The sequence below is a fragment of the Sinohyriopsis cumingii genome, unplaced genomic scaffold (assembly GCF_028554795.1).
Source record: "Sinohyriopsis cumingii isolate HCF-2022 unplaced genomic scaffold, ASM2855479v2 utg002028l, whole genome shotgun sequence".
Taxonomy (NCBI): Eukaryota; Metazoa; Mollusca; class Bivalvia; order Unionida; family Unionidae; genus Sinohyriopsis; species Sinohyriopsis cumingii.
The window spans coordinates 283,937-309,021 of NW_028316110.1; the positions used below are offsets into that span (position 1 = coordinate 283,937).

General features: G+C 36.4%; 1 protein-coding gene across 4 annotated transcripts in view; it reads left to right on the forward strand.

Moving 5' to 3' along the window:
- LOC149771213 (uncharacterized) overlaps nucleotides 1–13,079 on the forward strand; it is a 38,252-nt gene extending 25,173 nt beyond the window's left edge. For 3 of the 4 annotated variants that reach the window (XM_089948714.1, XM_089948713.1, XM_089948716.1), the window contains 6 exons: nucleotides 990–1,055; nucleotides 1,469–1,831; nucleotides 2,448–2,759; nucleotides 3,058–3,369; nucleotides 3,830–3,949; nucleotides 6,046–13,079. In XM_089948714.1, coding sequence (XP_089804840.1) covers nucleotides 990–1,055; nucleotides 1,469–1,831; nucleotides 2,448–2,759; nucleotides 3,058–3,369; nucleotides 3,830–3,949; nucleotides 6,046–6,380 — 1,508 coding nt within the window. In that variant the 3' untranslated portion in view covers nucleotides 6,381–13,079. The remainder of the gene's footprint in view (nucleotides 1–989; nucleotides 1,056–1,468; nucleotides 1,832–2,447; nucleotides 2,760–3,057; nucleotides 3,370–3,829; nucleotides 3,950–6,045) is intronic. The other variant, XM_089948715.1, reaches the window with a different exon arrangement.
- The last annotated feature ends 12,006 nt before the right edge of the window (nucleotides 13,080–25,085 follow it).

The window sequence follows — 25,085 nt, forward strand, 5'->3', positions numbered from 1 at the left end:
TCCGTTTCTCATATAACAAAGAGATACCAAGTGCATATCGATTACATTGCTAATTGACAACCTTTTATCACAGTAGTAATTTTGAATGATAGAAACCTGGTCTTCATTGGTATCAAAAATTAATAATGATAGCTTTATCCCATCAGACGTTGACATCCGTTATATTATTGTACGAGATCCAGGACAATTAGAATAATGAAGTAACATTTTGTGCTATTATAAGCAGATCTTTTATCCCGCATGTATTGGAAACTTCAAAGCTTATTGAATTTATGTATTAATTTTTATTATACGCCACATATAGATATTAGAGTTTCAAAAACACTTTCCATACTTATATTTTCTAAGATATGCAAACTATTTTTATGAGAACTTTGAGGGAACTACACTAAAGAGGAGTTTAAATAAGACACAATCTCCTTAACGGGAGATCATCCCATTAAGAACATATAGCTATTGATTTCCCCATAGTTGACGAACTAATGGCTTTATTTGTCATCACGTTTTACCAAGAAATAGCTTGTTAATATGAGACTCACTGTTCCATCATGTTTGCGTATCTAATGTCCCTGGTCAAAGTACCATTGAAAAGTATTCAAATATTAAAGTGGGTGGAGATATATAGTTGGTTGTTTCTCTGTTAAATGTATTTTGTAACAATTTGAAAAATATTTGAAAACATATGCTTCAGAATTATGAGAAAATAAAAATGGCATTTTTTAAAGGTACAAATTTCTACAATAAGGGTTTTCTGTAATTACTTCGAAAGTAATTATGTCTTAGCTTTGATTCAGACTTAACGTTTAGCCAGCCAGATCATGGGCTTCTAGCTTCAAATTAAAACAATCTCTTGAAATTCTTACTTGTTCCTTCTACCAGAAAATACACTGAAAGTTAGATTGCAATAATTTTACGGCAGGTTAAGATTTTAAGCAAACGTATTCTGGTGATTCACGAGATGGTTTTTCAGATATAACACCTCATTCCAGGTGAAGAAGAGACAGTCTTCACCGTTAAGAATAAAACGGAACCGGAAGATACATGCACTGCAAAAGGTACTACAAACCTTGAAGATGATCGATAGACAACTCATTAATATATGTCATTCCATGTTTACGTTTGAATTTACAATAACGCATTGTTTTGAAGCATTAATTCCACAGGAATCAGTCGCATGAACAAGCTTCCCGCCTTGTTAGTTATAATGTAACTCTTTGCTGATATAAAGTTTCCTTCTCATTAGACACTCAGAATAGGTATATCAGAAAATAGTTCTTGATCGTCATTCTAAAGACCAAACAGACTCACTTTTGAAGGTATCATACTTTACAGCTAGAGTTAGAAGTTAAGCATTCACTGGCATGCACCATTTTTAACTCTTGTCTTCGTAACGGCGAGGACGAAACAGAGATACAATTGTTCAAAGTAATTAATGCGCTGTTATGTAATACGATGTCAATAATTTCAGAGCCATCGTCAAGAGATGTTCATTACACTCTCAAACTGATTTTGAAGAAAGACGGACAACCAGTAGATACGGCTGAAATTGAAAAAGTTATAAATACTGCTGACATTGCAAACAAGCTCCAATCGTCATTGAAATCAACAGACTGTAAAATCATAAGCTCTGAACATGGTTGTGTTATAGTCAATCTATGGCCGGAAAGTAGAGATGCATATCAGAAATTGTCAGAATTCTGCAAGAAGGGTGAAATGGAAAAGTTCGTGCTGGATTTATTACGCGAGAAGGATGTTATCTCATCCGTCCCTGAGGGGGAATTGTCCATAAATCTCAAGGTCAACTACCATGAGGAACCTGAAGAGATAGAAGGTATAATTTATTTCAAAGCAAGACAGGTCGTATTTACAATACATTGGAACCTAGACATGTTACCAAACGTACATATATCATTAATTGTTTGTGATGTAGAGCTTTACGTGAACGAATATGTTTAGTTTCTCAGTGATCTATACATCTGTGAATATTGAAGAATTCCTTGCGTTTATTTCAAACTGCTACAGAATATCACACATTTAATTAAGCAACAAATAATTACAAAAACAAGAAGATTGAATGATTTCCCATATTTTTTCAATTAAAATTTATTTCATGCGATTGTATCTATTACGGCTATCAACTATTTATGTCTTCAAACATTCTTTCAGTCATGGATGTAAATTAAATTAAATTTCAGTTATATCTTCAAAACTGTGTCTTTAGAAAAGGAATTTAATGGTTGAGGTCTGTAAATAATTAAATTAATATTCCCACATGCGAGCCACCCCTGTTGCGTTCAGATTGGCCATTAGTCTTTCTTCACTTCTAATTTCTAATGCCATTAGGTCTGTTTCGAAATCAACCTTAAAGTAAATTTGTTGTCGGATATAGCAAGTTGGATAATGTGCAAACTAAAACAATCAGAAATATTGTTATCTTTTCCATACAGAAACCGGGAAGCCTCAGAAGGACTTGATACAGTTGATCAAAGACAACCACGTGTTTCTTCGAGAGGAAATCGAGGTCCAAACCTTGATTACCGAGAGTTTGGAAAATAAAATGTTGGATAAACTGTTCGATGATCGGGATATTACTCAGCTGAAGAGGCTTTTGGTAGAAGATAGGCATGAGGCTGCAGACTTCTTCTTGATATGTTTGCTAAACAAAGATCGCAAGAAAATACAGTCTTATATCAATACATTGAAAGGCAAAACGAAGACAAAAATCTTTGAAAGACTCCTAAAATCAAAATCAATGTACAGTAAGTACAGTTAGCTATCAATTATGTTTGTGTGTGCTGCTAACGGTATTAGCCAGATACTCAATACACCAATGTTTTGAACTGCATTCACTTTCCTATACACACAGGAAGAACCAGGAGATAGTTTTGTAATTTCTTCTTTTTCGATGAAAAGAGCAATTCAGCTGGAAGGGTGCCAGGGTAATTATAGCACAAGGAATTATTAAAATAATTCATGTTCTCAATAGAAAAATATATCATACTTTGCTGAAGCAAACTTTGTAATTGTCTTTTTACATAAACTTAAATTCCATTGCAGGAAATTCACAAGCGATCAAAGAAAATATTCTACACCACTTTGAATCAGTCGTAGATGAAATCGATCCATGTCAGTTTGAAGACATCTTCGTAGACAGAGGAATTCTGAACAATACATTTTTCGAGGATCTAAGAAAAAGGCAGCCCAGAAGGCGGGCTCAAGCAGCCAGCTTCTTAAAGGAGGTTTTGGACAAAGGCGGTAGAGCACAGTTTGCCCTCGTAGACGTCTTGAGGGAGATAGGATGTGATGAGCTCGTGCAAAAACTTACTACTTTTGATGCAAAATCGCTAAAACCGACGCAGCAGAGAAAAAGTAATTCAGATTTTCACTAAATCGTGCTCATGTAGTATGTGATGATCCAATGATGGATGAAATATAAACATAATTGTACAGGAATACACACACACACACACACACACACACACACACACACACACACATATATATATATATATATATATATATATATATATATATATATATATATATATATATATATATATATATATATATACACTATGTTACCCATTAATCGGATACCTATTTCAACCTTTTAAAATTTTAAAGCTATACAATTGTTTAATAACTTTAAATACAATTTCAGTCATAGAAATGTAATTTTCTATTTGAGTGAAGGAAATAGGTCCACTTGATCAATACAGCATATCCTGTCATTTCATATATAGAGTAACATCTGATAATATTAGTTAATGTTTAATTTGAAACAAAATTGATATTTGATCGTTTTGTACTAATTGTACTTTTCATATAGTGCGTGTGTGCAACGATGACAGAAAGAATTACGTAAACGTGGAAGTTTATCATGGTTCTACTCCAGATGTTTTGATGTGGTCGTGCTGCATGACAGTAATTGTTGAAAAGAAACAGAAAGGTACAATTATATTTCTAGATGAGAAGTGACAGAAATTTGATACAGTAATTTCAGAAAGGGGATTTTACCGTTAGCTGACAGAAAATTGTCGAATTCATAGGTAATGAATCAATATATGTCTAAACATCAAATTCCACAAACTCAAATCTATGTTATAGATTTTGTGTGATCACAGTAGAAGGAAGTTTGGTATGGACTATCAGGAAATGATTAATTGCATTTTAATGGTGCAAAATAAGTTTCATTTGTGATCAGTTTTGGTTTTAATTAACAGACAATGTAAACATCATGTTATAGGAAAAGAGCGTTCTACGTTCTCTGTGATAACTTTTATCTGATGTAATTATTTGTTGAAATTGTAACCGTCTGGAAAATATTAGCAATAGGTCATGGATAATTTGAACTCTTGTTATTTCATTAAAACGTTGCTCGTATATTACTTCAGCCTATCTTAGATTTATTGTCTTCTTTAGTTCTGATAAGAAATTTTACAAAATTAAGGTTAATGTAATTCTTTTCTGTCACACAAAAGTTTTTTGTGTTATGTAAATTGTTTTTGGTATTATGGCTAAAATTAGGCATTCCCGTAAATAAATATCAAGCATGTCTTGTGTCGTCTTGCGTAAGGCTATAGAAATTTTTAAAAACTAATAATTAGAAAATGAGACTTATTGATAATTTGATAATGTGACATAAATTGTGTTTATGGCTGATGTATGGGTGGGGACGACATTTCAAGCCCATCAAGCTTTCCTTATTAGGTAGACAAAGCTACTTATAGCTTGAGATGAAGTATTGGATATTCAAATTCAGTTACTTCATGCTTTGAATGAATAATGACATGAGTACGTTGCAAATCGCAGTAACTCATGAGCCATTTTCAAGGAATTGCAAGACGAGTCAAAAATTGGTATCATCTGTTGACAAAAGATGATGACAATATCTGAGAAATGCAATGATAACTACTAGCTGATAGTGAAAATGAGAAAAGTGGAAACAAGGAATGTTTTAATTTTCCATTGATAGTCCATACTTAAAATAAGAAGATGGTCTGATATACATATTTGACACAATCTGCAGAATGAGTTGGACTACAACTACAAACGACATTAAATTAAAGAACTTTATTAACAATGCCGATTACACATATTGCAACCATCGGGATTCATGACTTTGATTGCTCCTACCTTGTCAAGTTGGTTGGTTGTTAGCTTGCATGGTTTTAGCTTTGAGAACAGTAAGGACTATAACGTACCTAGGAACCTTAGACAGCTGACTCGGGTGACCTAGGTGGGCATAGAACCTGCGATCCTTATCATTTACTTGCGTGTAATAACATCAAGTGGCCGATAAATCGAACATATAACTCTTATTCAATGCTCACCGATGTATTAGCATAAATAAGTAACAAAATCGAAACTTTATTGTTTCTATGATTATATTAAACTAGATGATGGTTTGGAATGTGTCACCAACTAAATCAATCAAAATTCATAGAGGTGGAGACTCCTGCAAAACAGTGTTTAACATTAGAAACACAAATCATTATATATATGTATAAACATATATTAAGTATGCTATTAGGTACATTCTCTGATCTGAAGTAAGAGAAGAAAAAAAAAACCAGAACAATACAAAACCAAAACACATACTTACATTCATATGAGACTTGAATATGTTAGCAATGTCTTAATAATAATCCAGCCCGTTTACCCCACTAGTAGCGACACTATCTTACAGAGTCTAATTCCATCCATTAAGTCAGGACTAGTTCCATTGTCAATAGTCCATGATATATTTTTCCCCACACGAACGGGTCTAACTAAAAATGGTCTTACATGACTATTCGAGATGCTGGAGTTATATTTGTATGGATAATTATTGTATCCCGAACATAACTGTAAAATTAACAGCGTACATTGTTTTCAAACTTCACTGTTGCTTGGTATTTTCGTTATCCCTGTGGATGTAAAGCTAAATATTTTGCAATGCTTGTCTTTCAATTTTCTTGCGCTTTCTGTATATGGTAACACTTTTGTATTTTGTTGCATGGGTCCTCAGTATACCTGACACAGAATATATTTGCGCTTTTATAGTTGAGAAGAACGCAGATACTTCAGACGTTTCCAACGAGGATAAAGAGCAAATTTACGAAAACTGGCAGAATGAAGAACCATCTTATGAAAATTTCTTTGTGACTGAAGTAGATGATGGTATAGGCAAGGAAGTCGTTATACGTTTAAAGGTTAAACGGAGCGAGAGTGACCTTCCTGTCACGCAGCCAGAATCATCTTATACTCCTGAAAAATCAGTCAAGGGTTTGACATTCCCACTGACAAGAGGAACAGAGAGAGAAAAGCAAAGCATACGCACGCAGATTAATTTGGTGTCAAAGTTGGAAAACGACAGTGCTATTGATGTCAGACTGTAAAGAATGTAATTCTAATTTACACTGTGCACGACAAAATCATTATGTGGACATTTTCTTCCGTCTGCTTACAATTTTTAGCGATAAAATTACTTTGATAGATGATGATGATAGCCATGTCTACTTTAATAAAAATGACACAACCTTAGAAAACAATATTAAAATGAATTTAAAAACAACGTCTTTAATGAGATATTGAGCGGTATGGACCAGTTTTTTTCCCCTAACAAATCGGAACTTATAGATACTTGTTCATAAAAGAGGTCTGATTTTATACCTAAACACTAAAGGTCGAGATTAACCATTTTTAGATATATTTTGTCATTAAGTGTTTTTTAATTTTCAAAATAAGTAAAAACACAAGCACTGAAATACCCACCAAATCAAAATAAAATAAATAATAATCAATATTTATCATAGAATACATAAGAATACATTCAAAATGTCTCTAAACAAAAGAATTGCTACTTAAACGCAAACATTTTAGCAATACATTACGGAGAAAATTGTATATTTGATAGCGACATAGAGATTAGTATCAACGAAGAATTATTTTTTCGTTCCTTTTTATAAACGTCACATATGCAACAGTACACTGGTCATATACATCATATTAAAACAACCCGGCAGTAAAGACCTTTACCAAAGGGAAATCATTATAAACTCGACCTTCATCTTAACCAGACAATGTTCAGCTCTAATAAAACACTTGAAATTATCCATTTTCTGAAGTTATCTATCGGTATTTGAACTAGAGCATGCCATTCTTTCCACAGCGGTGTTCAAATGTCACATTTTCCTTTATGCTTAAATGACTGTTTGCGAATTAAAAAAGCACAAAGAAACCGACTATTTGTTGAAAAATCGCATTCTACGGACTGAGCAAATGTTTATCCACGCAGACTGAAAAAGCATTTTCCTACATCTTTAGACTTTTAATCGGGTAACAGACGTATTATTATATAGGCTTTTATCAGTGTTACAATTTTGAATGTGAATTGACTGCAAAGTGAAAGATAGACTGAAACGGCTATTACAACATACAATTTGTTTGATTATCATGGTTGTTCATGATATTTTATTTGATATGCATTGCATTGCTCGTTTATTCAAGACAAAACATTTTTTTTCAATCTTCCGATAGGATGCATATAGATGATATCGCATGTATTAAACTACGCTGTATCAATAACATCCCACCGCACTGAGAGTACTAATAGTAGGATTATATGTATGAGTTTCTGATATGTATATATGTAATTGTACGTCTTCTCCTTGTCGTTCTCGTGTCTACCAATTTTCTATGTCCGATCTTTTCTAGCAAGAGAATATTAATACCTTATATTACCACAACTCCCCTAAAAATGAGTTTTGTGCTTTTCTTTTAAATGCACATTTTCATTTATACTTTCTTTTTTACTAAATTTGCAAACATTTTCAAACTTGACAAAGTTCTATTTTGCACATGAATATATTTTCAAAAAGTTTCTGGTGAGTTGGAAAAGTTCAACAAATTGTCTTCTGATTCTTAATTTGTTTCCAGAAATCAGATTTGAAGCTCTTTAGCTGTTATGTCATATTGTTTCTTTCGCTGAATTTTCTTTTCACCCAGTTTACACATTAAGTTGCTTTCTTGTATAACTTGCGGACGTAGCTGTATGTTGGTAGTAGGTTAAGTCGATCGAAGTCTTCGAGTCATCAATATTTGTGCCGGAGATCCTATATCATCAACAGACGTATTTCGAAACTCCATTATCGATAAATATGGATCTTTTCCATTTCTATTTGTCTTTTTGAGAATTCTTTTGACAGTTTTAATGGTTCTTTCTGCTTAACAATTAGACTGTGGATACATGGGACTTGATGTAATATGTGTGAATCCCCAGGTTTTTAAAAACGGTCCATATTCTTTTGAGGAGAACTGTGGTCCATTTTCACTCCTTACTTCTCGTGGTTTCCATGTCATGCAAAAACTGATTTTATGTGTGTGATTACTGTGATTGCTCCTGTATTTTCTAGCTTGGCAACTTCAATATATTTGGAGCAATAGTATACTATCAAGACATAGTTGTAATTATTCCACATAAATAAATCTGTCCTAACCATTGCCCATAGTGCGGTAGGTTGTGTAGACAACACTGTTTATTTTTTTTTTGGACCTTCTGTATTCCTGGCAAGTAGAACAATTCGATGCTGTGTCTGCAATCTGTACATTCATGCCAGGCCATTACATAATGTATTTTGCTCTTTGATTTGTCTTCTCAATGTCCATATGATTCTTGTGCAATTCTTTTAGCATTTCTTTCTGAAGAGCATCTGGTATTACAATCTTCTCTCCTTTCAGAACTAATTCGTCCGTTTCTGCAAGTTCATCTCTGCAGTTCAAGAAATTTCTAATTTCAAAATTTAGGGGATGTTTATCATTTGGCTATCCTTTATGAATCATTTCTCGTAATTTAGTCTTTTTATTATCACGTTTAGTTCCACTTTTTATTACTTATAACTGTGCATCTGCAGTCTGTATATTTGACATGATCATGTGCACATAGCACTCAATTTCACGATCCATGTTCATCTCAGACGTGTTGGTCTGTATGTATGATCTCGACAACGTATCTGCTACATTTAAACGTTTTCCTGGACAATACTTAAGTCAAAACTGTAATTCTGCAGTCTTAAAGGCATTCTCTGAAGTCTAGGAGGTACAGCAGATAGAGGTTTATTGAGAATCGATTCCAGAGGTTAATGATTCGATTCAACTTGTACTTGACGACCAGAAGTATATTGATTAAATCTGAAGACCAAATAACACAGCAAGCAGTTTTTTTCGATGTGTGCATACCTTGTTTCTGCATCTGTCAAAGACTTTGATGCAAATGTTATGGGTTTTCTTGACTGCATCAGCAATGCTCCAAGTCCTGATTTTGATGCATGACAACTAACAACAACATGCTTCTTAACATCGAAGTATTTTAACACAGGTTCTTTGCTTAGAATTTGGCTGATCTCTTAAAATGCATGTTTTTGTGCAGTTTCCCAAACAAATTCAGTGTCACTTTTCAAAACGGCTCTGGTTGGCTCTGTGATTGTAGACATATTTGGGATAAATTCTGCTATGTAGTTGACTGTACCCAGTAATCTTTCAATTCCTTTCTTGTCTGTCGGAGTGGGCATTTCTATATTTATTTCTGGGTCAGGCTTAATACCTGTTGATATCAACACGTGTCTCACGTAGCACACTTCTGTTAGTCTAAATTGTCATTTTTCTAAAGTCAGTGTCAGATTTATTTCCTGGCATCTCTTTAAAACATTTTTCAGTTTTCCATCATGATCTACCTTTGAAGTTCCCCAATCAATGTTGTCATCATTATCAGTCCCCACCCCAGGCAGGTCCTCAAAACATGTCATGTGTTTCTGAAACACTTCTTAAGCAGATTTAATACCAAAATGCATTCTCAGGTAGCAATATCTACCAAATAGTGAGTTTAATGTTGTCATTCATTTTTTGAAAGAGTGACATCTTCCTAGGATGAAGCTGATACAGTAGCACGTATAAGCAACAACCAATGACTGGTTTTAGAAAGTTATATGTCACTCTGGAAAATGTTTATAAAAAAGACAGTTTTGTTATTAATGTAACGTAAACATGTATTTGCCACATTACTGGACAAATTAGCATCCCATGTCATAACAAAGGATGTATGACCAAAAACAGATATTAAAGTCTAACTGCTAACCTGTTTAAACTTAATGAAGTCCCGAAAGGGGTCTGACGCGTTCGTGTTTCTGACCGTTATGTTGGAGTGAACATCAGTATATGTGTATATGTCTTTAAAACTATAAAATGTATCAGTAGGTTTTGCTATAATTCTAGTTCAACGTTAAAAACTTTGACATTAGTACCTTTGTCATCGAAGAGGAAAGTGTATAGAAACTGGAATGATGCAAACGACCTTGACATTGATAATACCGTTTACATTGCTCTATTCCTGTTACAATCATTCTCTCTCTCTCTCTCTCTCTCTCTCTCTCCCAAACACAAACAGTGCATACTTTATTGGAAAGGATTATGACTGACATGTCATTATTTTAATCTGATGCGTTAAATGTTTCCTATTTATTCTCTTAAATCGTTTCTAATTAACCGGATTTGGTAATATTAGAAGACATCTAATTAATGAACAATATTACCATTTCAAATGTCTTGACCTTTGGAGTGCAGCAGTAACTGAAATCGGAAAAAGTTTCAGTTATGCATGATGTTATGTAAAAGAAGGATTGCATCAAACTTTGACCCAGAGTATTCTGAAAGAGCATTTCCTGCAGTCTTCTACAACTTTTAATAGACGTTGTAAACTTTCTCTCTCTCTCTCTCTCTCTCTCTCTCTCTCTCATATGCACATACAAATAAATTTAACTAAATTGGAAACTTTATGTCCTGACAAGATTGGGAAATCTGTTATATTCTTCTGAGAATAAACATGAAAGTATTGTCTTGAGAACTGCTAAATACAAATCCATACAGCTTTACACATTACGACAGTGATTGTACATATTCAAAATGAAGTCAAATTAGTTTCTTAGTAATATTCTTTCTTTCGTTCTTTCTTTCTTTCTTTCTTAGATTGAACCATCTACTAAGCACACTTTGTTAGTGGTATCGCCTCGAATAAATCTCAGTGTCAAGATTTAGGAAAATATGGATCGAGAGTGCCAACATCTCAAGCGATGTGAAAGGCGGTGAGATATCACGGATGCCTATCTTTATTAGAAAAACATAAATCAAGTTAACAATCAATTGTCTATCATTGTATACATCCGCCTAAATCACGAATCTTGGAAAATTCCAGATGATTTGTATTAATAAAACTTAAACCTTGCTTAATATAGCCCATAAAAGCCTTACATATTAGTTAATGTGTTTCTTAATATGATCATGGCTTTTTCTCCAATTAATTTTTAAAAATGATTATTGCATCCTGAGATTAAAGCTTGTCTGACAAACTAGAGAAACAATGAGCGACCTATGCTTGGTGTCCTTCTTCTTGTTGTTGACACTCCTTAGCCCCATCCCAGCACATATAGATGGTTTGGACTTAGAACTGACACCCTGTTTATATCTAAAAGTGTTTCTGGTGTAGGTGTTTCTTGTCCACCCAAAAGAATCTGTAAGTGTTTGTGTTTTAAAAAATCAATAATGCAATTTATACATTTTGACAGGGTTGATTTCTTTTTTATCTATCAAATCTCATGTGGTTGTATTATCCCAAACGAAGCACAATTATTTTGTACTATCTTCCCTTTGTCCGAGCTGACATTGGGCCTGATTTTCATCAGAAAGGCTTCAGATAAGGGTTGTACTATTGCCCCAGTGGCAAAATATTTGCCATGGGTCAATTTCCTTCCCTTCCCTTATAGGTATTTATGTAGGTTTCGGTTTGACTTACCACAGCCTAATTTTTTTAATTATTTTTTTATATATATAATTTTTGTATTTGTTTGGACTGGCCTGGATCAGATGTGTGAGTTTCTTCTTGAGGTGTTTTTATCCCAAGAATAGATAAGTGTGTTTTCTTGTTTGGATGAGTGCGTAATGTGTGTGTGTATGGAGAGATATGCCTTTTCATATGACTATGTTGGATATTCCATTGTTTTGGAGATGTAACGTGAACAAAGACACTACATCTCAATTAAACTTTATTTGGTACTTGCCGTAGCACGTATTTCTTGTATTTGTTTTCTCTCCACTTTTTTACTATAGCGGAGGGTATAAATAGGGAATTTAAGTTTTACTTGATAGCGGCGTATAGCTTCTATATGTCCAATTGGTATCCGGGTGATTACGTTTTTAGCCTTAGCACATTTCCATATTTGTATCCAATATTTCTATTGGAGGGTTGAAAGGGTTTCAGTTGTCATATAGTTTATTTTTAGTCATTCCAGAATGTATGTTTTTCTTAATCCTTCGCTCACTTTCGTTGATTTCATTAGAGAGAAAAGAAGTGCATCAATCAATATTATTACAATGATGGAAAACTTATCAAATAGTGAAAACGTACTATGTATTTAAAACACACACATGTATATATATATATATATATATATATATATATATATATATATATATATATATATATATATATATATATATATATATATATATATATATATATATATGTATGTATGTATGTTTGAAAAAGACCTCAGTCACATTTACATCACCAGAAACATTAATGTCCAGAGCGCTAGTGTTCGATGGGTCATATCGAGATCGATTATGTCTGACTGATTGCGTTGAATCTCTCTTGTGTTTCAGACAAATCATCAATTTAATCTTTGGGGTCAATTTTTTTAATCTGTTAAATTTAATATGTAGTAAACTTTAATTTGCATGTCACCTCATGTTATTTTATTATATCATATTGTCTTAGTAAACTGTAATTTCTATGTCACCTCATGTTATTATATAATATGGTATTGCCTTAGTAAACTGTAATTTATATGCCACCTCATGTCATTTTATAATATCGTAGTGTCTGAATACGTAATGAACGAGCACATGAACATATCCAATCCCTTAAAGATAAGCATGTGGAAAGGAAATTTGTCGAACAACTGAACAACAATCACGTGTCGTCAGTTTTATGGAAAATAATAACAATTTTTAGCCAAAATAAAATATTCTTGTAATTGTGGGTATAAGTGGTTGTCGCTTATTCTCTTTTGTTCTCCTTGTAGCCAATTTTCCATTAATATAATTATTCGTTATGTAACTAATGCTCTCTCTCTCTCTCTCTCTCACATACACTGTATATAATTGTATATCTTATAATTCCTTGAAAAACACATTGACTTTGTAGAGGTGAAATTATCAGACCGTAATTTCGAGAGATTTCAGTCTTGCGAAGTTTCGCTGACTGTCCTTGGATTGCGCTAACAGCTACAGTAACTGCGAAAGTTAAGGATGATTTATACGAGTTACTTCTGTTTTACCAACAAGAACAATCACAATCAAATTCTTACCAGACAGGTATGTAACCCCACCACCGTCTCTGTATTGACTTAGGAGTTCTCTTTAATACCTCTCTTTTTAATAATGAAATGAATGGCAACGACGCAACCATATGATCGTTAATGTAAAGTTGTTACACGGAAGAACAAAGGACAGCGTTCGTTGTTATTATCTAAATATTGTGGATAAATGGGAGGAGTGTATATTACAAGGTACTTATACAGATGAACGCACAGCCATGTAACGACGGGAGATCAAAGACATTATTTTCTCCATTTCGGACCTGATTTTGAACATAAAAACAAATAAAGGTTTGGACATGAAAACAAAATAAACGACTTATGGGTATGTCCTCTTAAACATTCTTACTGGTTTTATGGGGGGCATCATTGTCCGATGCCGCCATAAAACTTTTGTAATCATTGTTTATTATGAATACTACTACTACTAATAATAGTAATAATAATATTAATAATAATAATAACAATGCTTTTCAGGCCTAACATTTTCCTTGACATCACTGAAGCATCTAAAGACTGTGAGTTAGAACTGAGGTGGTTTTTAAAACACATAAAAGAGAAGAGGCTATCAGCGGAAAAGACAATTATTTATTGCAGGTACATACGCAATAAACAGCTACAAATGCCACAGGGATTTATTTATTTATTCCTTCCTCCACGTCTTCCTCCTCCTCCTTATTATTACTATTATTATTATTATTATTATTATTATTATTGCTGTTGATGCTGGGTAGCAAATTTCTTTGTTATCATTATTTATTAATATCCTTATTTTAACACCGTAGTAGTAGTTAGAAGGAGCAGCACAATGCCTTAGGATAATGATATTATAACACACCGTGTTTGTCAGTAACTCGGCATGATAAATTGATACTGTTTCGATATATAAGTTGCTGATATGGAAACCGTTTGCGTGTTTTCTGTATTTCATCTCTTTCTCCCTGGATTCATTCTGATTTGTTGGTTATTTAACATTTAACCGCCAATCAGTATCATCACTGGTGTGGGACTGATTTATCGGTCTAATTAAATACAATAGCTATTTCATCCTGAGGAAAAATTGAGCTACAAAGCTGGTTCCTTGTATCGAACCAACTACCCTTGGACTACAAGTCAGAATCTCTACCAGCTGAGATATCCGTGCTCTCTGTTGTTTTTTTTTAAGAGTGTTCACAGGTCCAATACACGACAATGACAATTACTGTTTGTGTGCGTGCTGTTTTTTATATTCGTTTGGTTAATGTTAGAATAATATAAACAAGTAACTTAATGTTTGTAGTCATAGCAGGAGGGCAGTCAGGTGAAGGGGGTCGGGAGTGATTTACATGGTTCGATACTGGGAGTGCGAGAGGATATTTCATATGAAAAAGATCGTTATTATTATTATTATTATTTCAGAACATACAGTACTTTTTTCAATGTTTGATCATTGTTAGTGGAAGAGATGGGAGACCAAATTTATACAGGAGAGAAATCGGTAAAGACCCGATTAATAGAAATGTATTATTCGTCTACTGACAAAGAGACACGCGAATAAATTATTAATTCATATTTTTAGACCAGACAGCATAATTCGATGTCTTATTGCTACGGTGGCTTTCGCGATGAGGATACAAATAAGTGTTGTTGATATTGTTATTTGCTGGGATGCCCACAGAGGGTTTTGCGTTATTGGCAAGAAATTGGGAGATGTACCAGAGATGGGAGAAAAGGTTATGCTTGTCTCCTACCTTACAGAACAAGCATGATGAAGACAACAACAGATGAAACCATGATCAAAATTGCCAAAGATAAGAAGAAAATAATCTTGATGCATTGTAAATGGATAGACTTTACAGAAGTCTTAATAGAATGTCAGACAGAAAGCTTGTGCTACAAATGTAACTGTTGTAAAAATTGTTGTATTACTTGTAATGCATTGGAAACAAGGGAAAAATAACATTTTCTCTAATCCAAATATAAATTGCGCACATGTTATAATTTATTGTATAACGTTATGTATGTATGTATGTATGTATGTATGTATGTATGCATGTGCCTGCATGTATTTATATCTATGTATTTATTGATCTAATTAGAAGTTGTGTTAAGTACTAACATGTATCTAAGTAATTATGCATACATTATGTACATATGCTTGTATGTATGTGTGTATGACTGATATTTAATACCATTGTAAATATTATTAAACATCACTGAAAATACTGCTATTAATAACAATAACAAATATTATGTATGTATGTATGCATGTATGCATTATTATTATTATTAATATTATTATTTTTAGCATATATTTTCAACTCATTACAGTTTTGACCTTAAATTTTTTTTATTTATCGTTCTCACGATCACGAATTTCCGACACGTCTGTCTCTGTCTGTCGCTCTGTCTCTCAAAATACTGCCGTGACGGCCAGACTTAACCCCAGTTCCGTCCCAACCATTAGATAGTTCATAGTGATATGGAATTAGGTCAATATTAGTTCAGTACCCAGGAATGTAGTTCATGTCTATTTTTAGAACATTTTTTCCTCTCTCATTTTGGTGGTAATAGACGAGTTTTATTTATGCATTTTTGGTAGAGATTTAAATGGTAACTGTTTATTTTTGATAATATGAGCTCAGGGTGGTGTTGTCTGTGTGGATTTCGGCGACAGTGCACAGTGAGTAATAAGGCCTTGGTGATGATCCAGAAGTGAAATCTGTGTTCTGTTTACATGCTGCTATGTTGACAGTCCAGAACCCCCAGAAAAGAGCAGGTCAACATTTGACAACAACTTCACCGTGAAGTCATCTTTGAAGGTATTTTAGATTAACATATGATTTGCATGGATTGTCACACATTGGAAAAGTCAGTACTGAGAAACAAAAGTAGAGAACATGTGGTAAAATTAATTGTGTTCTATGTCCATATGCTCCACACTAGAAGGTTTCCCGACGTTTTCCTTGCCATGGGGTAATGCTGCTTTCCACGCATGAGTCAGCAATTTAAAAGTAATGTCAGTAATAGATGCATGCATAGCTGTTCAGTTCTGACAGGGATTATTACTAAAAAGTGAGTGTTCTGAAGGATTTTATGCCATGGGTCAAAAGAAGAGGGATTTTATTTACCATCCGCATACCAAGGTTAGTCGAAATAAATGTATTAATTACGATAGTCAGAACTAATGTGGAGGTTAAAACAACATAAAACATCAGTATGAAACACGGCCAGGCAACGTTGTTCTCCACTGTCAGGAACAAAGCGGAGATTTGCTTGTTGGTCTAGTATGGCAAGATCTAATTTTGGTGTAATATAACACCTTTTCAGATATGTATGTTATATACCGTTAGTGTATACGTTCCAATTTTTCCTTCTTGTATTTACATAATTGTTGAATCTAGAAGAATAGAGTTGAATAGAAAACACTCGAAACCAATGACTTACTTCGTCTAAAGTATCGTCACAGTCTTTTGCATCATTCCTCTAACAAACAAAGTCACTAAAGGTCTTCAAATTCATGTCAAGCCTCACATCATGGACAAGAGCTCAACCATATTCAACGCAAGATGAAATAAAATAACCCATGATGCGACCATGAAACAAATTTAAGGAAAACTTAAATCATCAGTATCTAGTCAAATCAGCTGCCATCGTTGAACTAAAAGGGCAGTTGAATTCAGTTTCCAAAGAGGAACAATTGCAAACTCTAAATTAAACAAGTATCAACAAAGACTCTATGGAGAGCAAACTAAAGGCATAAAAAGAAAACTTAGAAGGCATGCTCTGCACCCAAACCACTCTTGTGAAGAAACTTCAACTGAGTAAATTAGGAACAAAAGTAAGAATACAAATAGCCGTAAATGGAAGAATACTAAGCGCTCTACAGCAGAAACATAAGTCAACTGCTACTAGCAAAGCTTTCAATATATCAAAGGTAGAACTATTGCCTCTCACAGGATTCCTTGCAGGGGTTTGAGGTCAGGATTTTTTTTCTTCAGATGGCTTGCCAGTCATGACCGGGAGAGTTAGTAGAATAACGGAAACTAAAGCTAATATTTACTAAGCCTTTTGAACAGAATCTTGTGACATATTTTCAGCTTCATTCGCATGACTAAACTTGCCGAAGTTTTATTAATATATATATATATATATATATATATATATATATATATATATATATATATATATATATATATATATATATATATATATATATATTCGCAGTATGATTTCCATGCAAGGGTCATGCGAACCACCTTAAGCTATGCCGCTGGTGCCTATGGGGAGAACTTACGAAGGCAGAAATAAAACTTTTATCGCGGGGCTTGAGTTTCAGTTCCAGCCCAAGGACATACGACAGAGGTAAGATGAGAAGGACACACTAGAGTTCAGCCGAAGACTAAGACTCAAGGCTCATTTTGTCCTGCAGAAATAAATGAATCAGAATGAAATATAAGCTGCCACCATCCGAAATTCAGAAAGAAATGTAGTTGGACCCCACCATAAAGTTAAGTTCCCAGTCTAGAAGTTTTATCAACTCGGTTGAAAACGTTACCCCCAAAAACATTAACCGTATTAAAAGATACTCTAACGTGACAAAATATGAAAACAATGCCCTACAATTATCACAAAGCATAATAAATAAGCATGCAAATAAAGGTTCCGCTGTGGTTGTTATGAATAGGGATACATGCGTGCAGAGAAGCATGGAAACAATAACCGTAGATAAGCCATCATCACTTCCTAGCCCAACTCCTGGAACTGGTCCTAAAATTCAATAACTTTGAAATTGAGAAAATTACCTCCAAATCAACGGAACCGCAATGAGTACAAAAATGGCCAGTTCGTATGCTAATATTTTTATGGGAAAACTGGACGGTCAACTGTTAGCAACGGTGAAACAGCAGCAGAGGGGGCGAATCGGACATTTTGTCCAATCGTCATTTGGTTTAATTAATACTTTCCTGCACTCAGCGGATCCAGCGTCGTCAGCGCCCGGTAAAAAAAAAACGACGTCGTCGTCGGGGGGTAAATCGAACGTCATTTAGTTTAATTGATACTTTCTGCACTCAGCGATCCAGTGTCGTCAGCGTCGGGTAAAAAAGCGCGACGACCGCGTTGATGTCATCGCCCCCTCTGCTGCTAAGGGGCTATTTACAATGAGAGTCCTTATGATCTTACAAACAGAGTGATCACTAACTCCTCCTCTTGTAGATCAATTAGGTTATTTGACTGATCGGTAAGTCTGAAATTAATTCTCGTTAAAAACCGATTATGGCGTCTCATATAGACCGGATTAATCGGACTCTCAACGATTAAAAATCCCGGAGGGGCTGTTGGTGAAAATGAATAAAGGATATACCCCTGTTGAGCCTGGTTTGATTGCTTGGTATCCACCTGGTAACTCCCTTCGATAACATCACACACTAGATTGATTGCTATCACCGATGCAATATTTACGTTGTACGGGGCAATATGCCTACCACCCTCTCCGTTATCGTGTCTGAGAATAGTTGATGGACCGAGAAAATCATTAAGAGACTTTTTTAGTTCTGGCGCGTTGTATCCTGGAAACTTGAAATCGGGTAAATCGGCTTCTGTGATATTATACTCGGTTAGGAATTTTTGTTTATTATCATCGCTGTTAGCAGATATTGTTTTAACGATTCGCTCATTAATATATTCCATGTCTGATATAAGTTGATTTAACACCTCAACGTGTTTTCGTGCTTTTGTTTTCCGTAGCTGTTCTAGTTGCAATTGGTAATTACGATTAATCTCGATAAAAGCACTAGCGATATCATTTAAATTAACTGTGACCACGGCGGACGATTAAGGAGTTTCCTTATACGGAAAATACCATTGCATGGTATTCCTGTTTTGAAATATAAACCTGCTGGGTAATAACGTGTTTTTTATAATAGACAAATCATCTCGATAACTGGGATTAATCTCGTGATACGATTGCGCATTCGTGTGCAAGTCCGTGGCGATTTCATGAGGTGGATTCTTAGGCCATCCTAGTATGAACTGTTATAAATATCAACCATATACCCCGGTGTGCTTATTTCAATCGTCGACGATAACGTCGGTTCATGAACCGTAATATCTATTTTTGATTCTTTTCCTGTGATCGATTTTATCCTGCGTTGAAATTCTTTATTGATTTGTTCTATTTGGTATGACCCAGTTGGTATTGTAACCTCCTTCCAGTCTGGGGTCCCATTGGGTTTATTTGTCCATGCAAAAACCAGCGAGTTATTAGGTTGTTGTCCGTTAAATGCGTCCGCTCGGATATTAGGCCAACTGTGATATACTCGCAATTTTGCCAGCGCTATTTCCTTCACTGGAACCGATGATGGGAAGTTCACACTGAATTCGGGTTTTGTTGACGTTATTGATATCATACTTGTTTGTACCGGAGTGGTGTTCTCCGCGATCCGTTGAAGTAATTGAAACCCTTCGGGGTTCAGCGACATTATTATTATTCGCTGTTTTTAGTGTTCAATTTCAACACCGAATATTAACAACTTGCTTGTTTTCAGGAGAATGTTTTAAGCCCATTGAAGTGGTTTCAGCGACGTGGTTTCCAGCTTCCAGTTGAAAATCCTCGATTTTTGACATCGCGGAGTCATACAACTGGACCATCGTGGAGAATTCAACATCGGATATAAACGAATTATCGATCGACAACGAGATCAACCCGGATAATTTCGAGTACGCGTCGGATACTATTTGATGTTTTACTGTATACTCGTTGAGCTTTTTCTGAGAACACGATGATATCTTTCTGGTGATTGCGTTGGCGACTCCAGCAATTGTTGTCGCCGCGGAGATAGCGATTGGAACAGCGATCGGGGCCATCATGGTCACCGTGGATAAAATAACACCGGTACCAGCTACTATACCGGACACCGAGTACACGGCCGCGTCGATGGCGGTTATTTTTCGACGGTATTTTTTTATTTTTACACGGTATTGTTCGGAAAGCGTTTTCAAATTCGCGGAGAATTCTTTTACGGTATCGAATCGATATTGATGTGACGTCGGTGATACCTCTGATTCAATTACCTTGGTGGTCATTTTTATTTTAAAAGAGCTAGTGTTTTTAATTACTTAAATCCACTACAAATTCCACATACCATGTAATGTTTGCCCTGACTAAATTTCTATCAACGGCTCTAATTGTAAACGGTTCAGTTGCGTCCTTGTCTATAATTGTTGATATTGTATTGTTAAACCCGGATGAACTCGACGATGATATATTAAACTGCATCATTGAAACCAGTGTCAATCGATAAATGCCCTTAACGGTTGCGGTAATATTTACTATATTCTGTGTAGAAGATGTCCAAGTGAATGATCCATGCCGAATTGTGTATACCGAGTTGATGGTGTTTTCATGAGGGATTTTTATTTTTTCAAATTTCCTTGTCACCTCCGGTAGTCTGTCTTTGATATCTGTAACCTCATTGTCGACTGCTTTTATTTTCCGTTCGTGCACGTCTATATTAGTCCTGATCGCTGTAATATTATTGTCGACTGCTTTTATTTCCCGTTCATACACGTCTACACTATTCTTGATCGCTGCAACATCAGTTTTGATCGTTCTTATTTCCCCTGTATGCGCGTCTATATTCCCTTTGTTTGCTGCAACATCAGTTTTGATTGTTCTTATTTCCCCTGTATGCGCGTCTATATTCCCTTTGTTTGCTGCAACATCAGTTTTGATCGTTCTTATTTCCCCTGTATGCGCGTCTACATTATTTATGATCGATGCAACACTAACGCCGATTGTTTCTATTCTACGTCCATGCGCGTCTATATTCCCTTTGTTCGCTGCAACATCAGTTTTGATTGTTCTTATTTCCCCTGTATGCGCGTCTATATTCCCTTTGTTCGCTGCAACATCAGTTTTGATTGTTTTTATTTCCTGTCCATACGCAGTGATATCATTTATAGTTGTTGTAATTTCATCCAGCTTGGTATTTTTTTTACCAAAGAATTTATCAAAGTTGTCATCGATCCTGTTAACATTTTTTCGTAACGTGTAAAATTGGCCCGACAGCGTTGTAAACTCCGAAATAGTACTTTTTATCCCTGCAAGATTTGGTTCGGTTACCGGGGGGTGGGGGGGTCCCAAAAAAACTAGCGGTAGTGAGTTGCATACCTGTGACAGACTTTTCCACCTCGGCGAATTTATTCACCTGCGTGTCAAGTTCGGTCACCAATCTATCTAACCTTATAAAACCGTCTTGGATTAATGTTACCCTATTCGTTATCGTCAGGATGGATTCACCCGGTTTGAGTCGTCCGTCGCTGGTATACAACGCGATAGTGTCCTCGGCGGCATCACGCTGTCGTATTAAAACGTCATCCAGCGACACATTACTGGATTTTAATTTACCCTGGCGGTCTTGAAATACAACTATTTCGCCCGGGTCAACACTGGTTAGATTTAACGTATCAGCGATTTCATCCTCGATTAGTTTTTTTATGTCATCGGTGGCGAGCGTTTCCGTGGATTCTTTCAGCGCCGAAACCGGTCGTCCCCAGATATCAATCATTATTATTGTAAAAAAACACAGTGTTTTTAATTAACCCGCCGGGCCTCTACGACCCCACTAGTGTATTCGTTTACAACCACATGAGGTGGTTTCCGCGATGATGAAATCGCCGCGAGTACGTTCAATACCTCACGGCCACATATCGGTGGGTCACTTAATTGCTGTGTTGGCAGCGTGGAATAAAAACCCGGGGCTGAACACGCCCGGATATACCGCATGAACTCGTTCGGCGGGGCTAACCCGTATGAATCAAAATAGACGATCGCACGCGGATCAATCGCGTATGCAACCCAATGAGTTCCCGCTCCGGAGGATTTATCGAGGTTAATTATACCGGTTTCAATATTCCTTGGTTTTGTTGGTAATTGATCCCTCATAAAAACACCTCTGAAGTTTTTTATCGCTAACGCGTCTGCGGCATCTATTAAATCAAAATTGGATAACGGAACCATAGACTCTTGCGTTAATAAACGGTTCCCGGTAGTCTTAGACCCTTCCCCGAGTACCATGAATACGGGGTTCCCGGTAGTCTTAGACCCTTTCCGGCTACGGGTCGTCCTGGTTTTTTTTTTTATAGCCTTTCCCGGTTGCCTTCTTCAATGCCATTCCCGCCTTTGTACCAACGGCCCCCAACGCCGCCGCCTTCGCCACTGCTGGGGCCGCCGCGGCAATCAACGCCGGAATCGCAGCTAACAACGGAAATATTCCACCGGTCTTTTCCATGTTTTTAATCGCTGCGGCCGAAAAATCTATTTGAACACCCTTTTTATTACTCATCGCATCATTGAAATGTTTTATTTGACGCGCCGTCAACGATATCTTATGCTTGCCACCAGTCATTTGTGACGGCTTTAACGTTATTGTGGTTCCACATTGTTTAGCGGACTTTGATCGTAATTTCTTGACTTGACCATCGGTCAACTCTACACTGACAACACTATACGACATTTTATTGTAAACGCGTTTGTGTTTTCAATTGCATATTTTCCACTGACGCATCAACGATTCTCATTCGTCCACCGACACCTTCCAACAGCATTGATTTATCGCTGAGAATGACAGCAACCGCTCTATAATTAACACCACCCGGGGGGCTATACGAGCTCGGAAGTGTATATCAACGACGGACTGTCTCGTTAAATCAAGATGTTCCAACGAAAAGTAATAAATCGGATACAGGTTTTTAAAATCAAGTTGTGATATTTGCAAACCAGTGTCGACGTTTTGATCACGACCCATATATGACAGCAATCGATGGTACACACGTGCGATATGGTTGTCGCCGTAATTAAGTTGTATATCCTCGGATGGTTCCTGTTGTCCGTTTATTCTCAGCGAAACATCCCTGACTCCTAATTGATCAAATATCATATGGCTGCGTTCTTGATTGCCCAATCGATCCCTATTCTGTAGCGCTATAAATATATGACGCGGGGCTGAAACACCTTGTTTTGATGCCAAGTGCCATGTAAATGTATCAGCGACATTATCCTCTTTAGCATCAGTTGTTACCGCTAGCCAACTCAATAATGATTTCCCCCCCGTTCCATAAATGATAACAATCGTGCTTCCGAGGTAACTGATGGAGTCAACACCGGCATCCACAATGCTATTTTAGTTAAAACGACTTTACCGTTAGTGACGCCAACAGCACGCCATATTGCATTGTTATCATCGCCCCTTCGCGTTAGCGCGATTGTATGCTTGGCCCCATAGATAACTTTTCTGACGTTTCTACAAAATCCGAATATGTGATGGAGCGGAATCGCGCATGAAAAATGTCGGCGTTGTCCTTGCAACATCCCTACTCGTGTTGCGAATCCTAGATTGAAATCACTGTTAGTACTTTTTATAACAGTGAACTCAGCGCCTGGTCTTGCCCTGCGGTCTGGATTGGCTGCTTCAGCCTGTGGGTCAACTGCGTTATCTCTTCCCGTCAGCACGTTAATGTACTGAATATGATCAGCGTTATTAGTGGTGTCCTTTGCGAACATCATAGATGGGCCCGCCGATCTTGTATAATCATCTGAGTATCTTGCTAGCCCAATTATCGTTGTTGCAACATCAACCTCGCGTTCTATTGATTCAATTTCTCGCCCGTCAATAAGATATCTGGCACTCTCAAATAACGCCATGATACCGTTGTTGACAAAACCAACTCGAACACGAGGGTCATCTGCGTACGGTGCATTATCGGCAGCATTTGTTACAAGTTCCCCTTCGATTTCGATAAACGCGTCACACGGCAAAAAGTATCTACTGGTATCTTGGACTTGAAGTTCAATTCGCGATCGTAGGTCGGCTTGTGGTGGTTGATAGGAATAAAATTGATAATCACGGACAGAATCATCCTTGCGCACCGGGGCGTCCATATCAAACGCGGGATCAGCGGTTCGCGCAAACATTTTATTATTTATCATGCTGATGTTTTCAATTGAAATCGCTTTGCAATTCATCAGCGTCGTCTTCGTTTCGGTTTAAGACCACTTCCCGCTATCGCGTTCATGAGCGCGTTGGTTGTTGCATCAGTGGACGGCTCCGCCATCAACGACGACGGGGTCGTTGGCGAAGCCATCATCGGCGAGGCCATCATCGGCGAAGCCATCGACGCTAGTTTTTTTTCCACCGCGTTATTTATTACCCTGCTGACATTTGCAGGCATCACTGTTGTAGAACGCAGCGGCGTTTGTTTTTTTCTTCTCACCAACGACATTAGTTTGTCCTTTGCTGCAGAAAACGCCTTTCCGGCAACATCTCCAATAGCGCTGATTCCCTTATCACGAATAACATCAATGGCCTTCATCGATAATTGTTTAGCTAACGGCGCCACTTTTGGGGCCATTCTTGTAAATAACCCCGCAATGGTGCTAACGAGACCATCTCCGTACCACGCGCGGTATACAGGCAATCGTGAGTTTACCACGTAGACGCTGACTGGTTTATCATGGTTGTAGTGTATGATCATCTTTATTATAAAAACACCAGTGTTTTCCAATTAGTGATTGATCACCAGTGATTGATCAATCGCTGTGATAACCGTCCACGAGTTCGTCTATGATACCACCGGCAAATAACCGCCTGCAAATATCAGCGGCCTCATTGATTATTTCCGGAGAGTTATTTCCGG